Source organism: Bison bison, unplaced genomic scaffold (genome assembly GCF_000754665.1).
Source record: "Bison bison bison isolate TAMUID 2011002044 unplaced genomic scaffold, Bison_UMD1.0 scf7180017864063, whole genome shotgun sequence".
NCBI classification, from domain to species: Eukaryota; Metazoa; Chordata; class Mammalia; order Artiodactyla; family Bovidae; genus Bison; species Bison bison.
The window spans coordinates 15,948,883-15,956,020 of NW_011494635.1; the positions used below are offsets into that span (position 1 = coordinate 15,948,883).

Genomic DNA, 7,138 nt, shown 5'->3' on the forward strand with positions numbered 1-7,138 from the left:
ACAGCACACGGGCCCCCAGCAGCTGCCCCAGACCCGCTGGGTTGCCCCTCGTAGCAGAAATGCGGCGTTCGGGCAGACCGGGGGCCTCGGCAGCGACAGTAACTCCTCCGGGGGCGCCCAGCCCAGCACGACCCCGAGCGCAGAGTCCCACCCCGTCCTAGAAAAACTGAAAGCCGCCCACAGCTACAACCCCAAGGAGTTTGACTGGAACCTGAAGAGCGGGCGTGTGTTCATCATCAAGAGCTACTCTGAGGATGATGTGCACCGTTCTATCAAGTACTCGCTCTGGTGTAGCACAGAGCATGGCAACCGGCGCCTGGACAGTGCCTTCCGCGCCCTGGGCAGCAAGGGGCCCGTCTACCTGCTCTTCAGCGTCAACGGCAGCGGCCATTTCTGCGGGGTGGCCGAGATGAAGTCGCCTGTGGACTACGGCACCAGCGCTGGGGTCTGGTCCCAGGACAAGTGGAAGGGCAAGTTTGACGTGAAGTGGATCTTTGTGAAGGACGTGCCCAACAGCCAGCTGCGGCACATCCGGCTGGAAAACAATGACAACAAGCCGGTCACCAACTCGCGCGACACCCAGGAGGTACCCCTGGAGAAGGCCCGGCAGGTGCTGCGGATCATCGCCTCCTACAGGCACAGCACCTCCATCTTTGACGACTTCTCACACTATGAGAGGCGCCAGGAGGAGGAGGAGGTGGTGCGTAAGGTGAGCCTGGCCGGGCGGGGTCCCTGGCCCAACACGGACGTTGAACAGCTGTTGACACAGCACCTGGGTCCTTGCCAATTGTTCAGAAACAATGGGTTGCAGCCTCTGTTGTAGAGGACTTGGGTGACTCGTTAGAACAGGGCTTCCCAGTCTCTGTCCAGCCTGGAACACTTAGAGTTCTGTGGCCCCAGGGTGGACAGGCGAGGCTGCTGGGCCAGATGATCCCACTAAGGCCCAACTGGGCGTGGCCTTCAGCAGTGGGGACACTCCAGTCTAGAAGTGGCTGCTGCTTTATCCTGTCTTAAAAACCCAGTATGCTGCAGTTTCTGGAAACATGAATCTGCTCCATCTAATAAGCAGTGGGCAGGGGAGATTGGGATGCAGACAGTTCATAACTGGAGTGTGTGTGTCTGGAAGCACAACAGAAGACCCTTGAACTGGTCTCTGAGTGGGTCCCCACCTCCTGTGCCAGCGCATGGGCTGAGTCTGCTTGGTGGGAGACCGGCCCAGAAATGGGGAGGACAGGGCACTGGCACACCTGGTAGAGCCATTGTGTTAAGAGCTGAGCCTGAGATTCTTCCTGCTTCTTTGGTATTAAAATGTCTTTTCTTTCATGAAATATCAGTTGATAATAGGTGGATTTTCAATCCTTTATAGTTTTCTGTGTTTTTTTTATTTTAAAAAAAGATGCTTTGCCCATCTGGGAATTCAGTGTCCTGAGAGTTTTCTGACAGAAAGGCTTGTAAATAGGACATAGAGCACAGTGCTGGTAGCAGTTTGGAAGTTACACAGACTGACCACCCACAAAGCTTTGGAAACAGGTTGGTCGCACTGCCTCTTTGGGGCGGAAGAGAGATGTCTTGTTTCCTTTCAGTTAGTGTGAAACGGGTATGAAATGAAACGCAGAGATGCTGAATTTGCCTGGATAGGATGTAGGTCTTACTCACGAGACTTGAGGCCCCTGGTGACCAGATGCTGGCTCTGCGTGTGTCTCACGCGCTGTGGCCCTTGGTTCTGATGGGTGTAGTGAGCCGAGGGGTAGACTTCTGCCCTGCCCTGGTGGCTGTGTGAGGTACCTCTGTCCTGGAACTTGCCTCGTGGTCATGTGCTTGCATGTCGGGAACAGGTAGACGGAGGAGCCACCCGAGCCCAGACCCGTGGGGCCCATGGCTTCCAGCTGTTCCTCTGGGAGCCTCTTCAGCAGGGCTGTCCTCTGGCTTTGCTGGGAGGCTTCCCTGGGCTGTCCCTCCCCCTGGGGCAGGGGTACTGCAGAAGCAGGCACCATGAGCCAGCCACCTTTGTTCACAGGGGTCAGTGCTAGGTTAATTCCCGTCTTGGAACCCCAACCCGTTGCTGTCCTAGAGAGATGTCAGGCCTCTCTTGGGCTCGGTGGGCTGTGGAAGAGTGTGGGTGGGTCTTGTCTTGGCCCCACAAACATCTACCAGGACACTTGTCCCTGTGGTTCCTTCTGGAGTTGGCAGCTGGCGCTGATTTCCTGGCAAGAATTGGGTGTGTCCTTAAAAAAGATGTGGGTGGAAGCAGCTCTTCCTCGTAACCTCTGAGCTTGCTGGTAGGGCAACCACCACCAGGAAGCCCACCCTGGAGATTCTCAGGTAGTCTTTTTGTTTATCAGCTGGTGTTTGAAATGATTGTGATGCTTAGAGACGTGTTGTGTTGAAAGGTAAGATGCACTTGCCATTGGACGGGCGTGTCACTGCCCTGCATCTCAGCTATCCATCTGAAAGCGGGCTGGCTTTGTTGGGAAGCACCTGGTCTCGTGGCAGCTGGATCAGACCCAGGCGTGCAAGCCTCTGGGCTTTAAATCTAGAGATGGCTACTCCCTAGGGCGCTTAAAATAGTGCAGGTTTTAAGTGACAGAATCAAGCTGGAGAGTTCCTCATACGACCAGACTGGCTGCGGCCCGCGGTCAGCTCTGCAGACATAGCGATTCCATGGAAAACTGGGCAGAGATGGAGGGTCAGGATTGAGCCTCTGCTGAGGAGGCAGCGATTGGCCTCTGTTGGGCTTGGTCTGAGAAGAGGCTGTTCCAGTCTCAAGGTGGTGGTCGTTGTCATGGTTAGAGGAGTCGGGGCTGTGGGAGGAGCCCGCCCTTGTCAGCATCACGTCAGCCGCAGCCACTTTGAACTCAGAAGAGAGTCCGGCCTTGCTGTCCAGGAGGGGCAGGAGCTGGGCTCTTTCTAGGAGGGTGCAGGACACACAACTCCTAGCGTTTGCAGGTCAGAGTTCAGGGTGGGGAGGCACAGTTAATTCCTGGAGTCATAGCTGTCCACTAGCCTGCCTGTTCACCCACATACTTGGGGGCTTTTTCGGGACAAGGGGACAGTATGAAAAGTATGGCAGGTGCTCCTGCTGTTGACCAGCCCTGGGTGGGGACATGGGGGACCAGGGAATTGGGGTCTTGTTAACTTGAAGGTACGTGAGGTCAGTTTTAGCAAAAGAGTGTTGTTTTTTTTTTTTTTAAAAAGAGAGTGTGTTTACTGCATTATACTGTATGTGTGTAGTGACTCTTGATTGTTTGGGTGTTGTGTCATTGACCAGCCTCTGGCCAGCAGGGTCCTTTCCCAGCTTCATCCTATCGAGAGGGGCAGTGGGTGGGGGGGCGGCGGGAAACGTTGCCATATTTGCAGTCGAGTCAAGTGGCGTATCGTAAGGAGAGGCTGAGATGGCTTTCAGCAGGCGGGCGGACATGGGGACGTGGAGGGCTGGCACTGTGTTCACAGGCTACTCACACGCCCGCCCTGGGAAAGGTGGTCCTGTGGGCAGTAGGAAGCAAACTAGCCAGAGGAGCCTTCCGTGCCCAGGTGTCACCGCATGTTGGCAGTTGTCAGGTGCCTGGCCCAAGTGGCCAGGACGCCGAAGCTTCGAGCTGCCGTGGGTGGTGGCCAAGCAGGGAGCAGGGTCCACATCTGGCCACAGCACCTGGACCTGGAGGCACGTTGTCTGTGTGCGCGGAGGCCCGTGTGTTACACTCTCCCCTTTCCTTACAGGAACGGCAGAGTCGAAACAAGCAGTGAGGGTTCAGCAGGCTCTCGTGCCGTCTGGTCTGACGTGGGGCTGCGCGGCTGGAGGGCGTGTGCCTGGTGCTGTCTCCCGGCGGCGGCTCTGCTGGCTTCATGCAGTGCTCGCCTGCTCACATCTTTATGTCCTTTGTAGTTTATTTTCGCCCAGATGAATCTGCATTCATTTGTATTTTTTCTATGTATCATATAGTATTGTAGAACTCACTAATAAAGGACTATGTTTTGTCAGCTTATCAATCACACTGACCTAACGCGAAATGTTAAGTATTCTTAAAAACAAAAACTTAATTCATCCCAAAGATTTATTATTTGGGGGGAACATTATGTTCCTATTCTTAAATTCACAGTCATTTAACATCTTTATGTGAGACCTTTTGTCTCTCACCCCTTTTGCTTTAATACTGAACATAAGACACCATGAGTTGTCTGCCATTTTGGTGTTGTGTTTTAAATTTGCTTCCCTTCAAGATACTGAAGTCCACAGGCTGATGACCGACTTGTTCTGCTGCTTTGCCATTTCTTCTGTTATCTGTCTGAGATGCTCATCTGCCCATTTGACATCTACTAGGCAGAAGGATAAATTTCAGTTTTTCAAAAGTTTGGTGAACCTGCTCTCCTTGGAGCACCTGCCTCCTGCCTCCGTGTGTGCCTGGGGTCTGCTGTATTCCTGGTTGGAGGTGACCACAGGCTGGGCGCGGAGGGGTTCCTTCTGTGTGCAGACCATTTGACTTCCCCCTTTTTTCACTGGAGAGTCCTCGAGCTGTTTCACGTTTTTATACCGATCATACTGAGCTTTAAATGTGAGATCTGGTAGTCCAGAGGGGTGTGATGGATGATGCTGCCGGTTGTAAAGTTCAGTTTGTGGGGTCTATATGTTCTTTTATCCTGTTGAATGGGTAAAACAACAAATCTTTCAGAAACTTAATTTGCTGTCATGTTTTATGGAATGAGGGGCCACTGAAGAACTCGCCATGGGAGTTAGAGCATGAACGTGGTGTGCATGCCTGCCTTCACGCTCACTGCACACGATTCGAGCAAAGGGCCTCCCATGCAGAATGCAGGTGCTTCTGAAAACTGTGTACTCGACAGGCCCTCCGAGTCACAGTGCAAACTGTTTTATTTAGACTTGTATTTAGAACGTGTCACTTTCTTTGAACCGTTACCGCCTGTGCGAAGTCTCGGACGACATCGGATAACTTTCTCTAGAAGAATACAAGCCTTAATAAACAATACCCATTTAGCAAGTCTTCTGTCACTTCATTCTTCACCCTCTTCTACCAATTAACGTTTTAACTGCAGAGCCGGTTAACTCAACTCTCCAGAGGCCCGTGTGTCCCCCGCATCTGCTGCCATGTCTCACGTGTGCTCAGTCGTCGGGCAGCCTCAGAGAGCATGCAGTTCCTGGCTCAGCACGTGGTCGGTGAGCAGTGTGCCAACGGCCGCACTGTGCTGGGGTGTCCACCGGCTCCCGCACTCAGTGGCAGAGGCCAGGGCAGGCTCGGCTGCTGACTGGCTCTGAGGGTGTCCCCCCCACCCTGCTGGCTTTGTGGACACTTGGGACTGAACGTGCCGAGGAGGGCAACACATGCAGGTGTGGGAGGGCTTGCGGGGATGTGCATAATCACCATGTCCCATCCTGCTTTCAAAGGGCTGCTGGTGGCAGCTCTTCCCTCACACCCAGCTCGTCAGCCTGCCTTGTCCCCCCTCTGTCCACCCAGAAGCCTGCCATGCAGGAGTTCCATGATGGGTTTCATCTGCCCAGTGTGCTCCACGCAGTCCCTCCGGCTCCAGAGGTTTCCTTGGAGGGTCTGACTGCAGACCCCATCCTCACGGGCTGGTCCGCAGAGAGCTCATCCTGCAGGTGGCTTCTCCCTTGGTGGGGTCCTGCCCCTCTGGCTCCTTGCTATCCAAGATCTCCAGGATGGGGAGGCAAGAGCTGAGCTGAAGCAAGAGCTCAACTGAGATGAGATCCAGAGCCCAGGCCCATGCGTGGGTCCTCACGTCACCGGCAGCCAGCAGAGCCCCTTGGGCTCCTGGGCCCTATGTGCAAATTGCCCTCCCACACATACACATGCTGGTTCCTCCCCCTACACACACACACACACGTACACACACATGCTGGTTCCTCCCATATCCTGGAGTCACTTGAGATTTGCATGATCAACTTTTTTCCCGAAACCAGCGTGTTCTAAAGGAATTGGAGCAGCTGTCCCACCCGTCTTCACTGCAGCAACTGGATGGATCCTGTGGGGAATGTTTTTCAGCTGAGCCATCACTGGTAGACCGTGTTCTTATTTCTGGAGAGGCCCCTAGAGGAGGGTGTGGGGAAGGTGGAGGGAATCCCTCCACCAGGCAGCAGGTGCAGGGTTAGTGCTACCTGGACGCAGTGTCAGCCTCAGACCCACCCCTGGTGGGGGTCTTCCTGAGGGCAACTCAGAGCAACCAGGTGCTTGACAAGCTGTACCTGTGGTGACGTGGGGTGAGGGTCCCGGTGGGTGTGGAGCTGGGAGGGTGCAGGAGCAGGATGGCTGGGCCTCCAGCATGGACCACTCGGCTTTTGCAGGCTGGCAGTCTGGGTGATGGTTTCTCATGTGACCAGGCGGTGTGCCCTTGGGGGTCTGGGAGGGGAAGGGAGATGAGGGGCTGGTGGATGGCCCCTGCTGTGAGCACAGGGCCATGTCACCTCAGCCCTGCTTAACTAGCGTGGAAATTAGGGACTTTTGTAGGTGGAGGGGAGAAAAGGGACCCTCCCTGGCACGGGCCTGACAGGCTGGGGACCCAAGGTGCAGTGCTGTGGACAAGTGTCCTGCCCAGGCAGTGCCCCTCCCCGCCACGTGTCGGCTCTGCTGCCAGCTCAACCAGGGAGGAGGACTCCCTCAGCCGGCCCTCTGACTTGGGACGGTTTGCCTGGATTGGGATAGTGGTGGCCTCCGCCATCGCCAGGGCAGATGTGGCCAGCCCCACCCCTGGCTTGGTGGGAGAGACTGAGGGGGAGCAAGTACTATTTCTCAGTCTAGGTAGAGCGGTCAGGAGGGTGGGCTTGATGAGCCCCCAGACATCTGGGTCCCTGGGCAGAGCTGCTCCAAGGGGCAGGGGAGGGCCTGACTCCCCTTTGCTATTTTGGGGGACTTGCCAGCCCTCGGGACAGGGCTTAGGCACCTGGAGATGGGGAGGTACCAGGTGCTGTGAGAAGAGCCCTGGTTTTGGGTTGAGAAGGCTGCTCAGAAAGGCACATTCCTAGGGGCTGGGGCCCGTGCGGGGCTCGCAAGGAAGCCACATTCTTTGCTCTCAAACTTTTAATTTGGAAATAACGTCAAGTTTACAGAGAATCTGCGAGAAGAGAACAGAGGACACCTTTTACCTAGATTTGCTTGTTGGTAGTGTTTTG

General features: G+C 55.1%; 1 protein-coding gene across 1 annotated transcript in view; it reads left to right on the plus strand.

Annotated features, from left to right (window-relative positions):
* Window positions 1-4,994, plus strand: part of YTHDF1 (YTH N(6)-methyladenosine RNA binding protein 1) — a 12,650-nt gene extending 7,656 nt beyond the window's left edge. Inside the window, exons 4-5 of the mRNA XM_010836652.1 lie at window positions 2-709; window positions 3,718-4,994. Coding sequence (XP_010834954.1) covers window positions 2-709; window positions 3,718-3,744 — 735 coding nt within the window. The 3' untranslated portion in view covers window positions 3,745-4,994. The remainder of the gene's footprint in view (window position 1; window positions 710-3,717) is intronic.
* The last annotated feature ends 2,144 nt before the right edge of the window (window positions 4,995-7,138 follow it).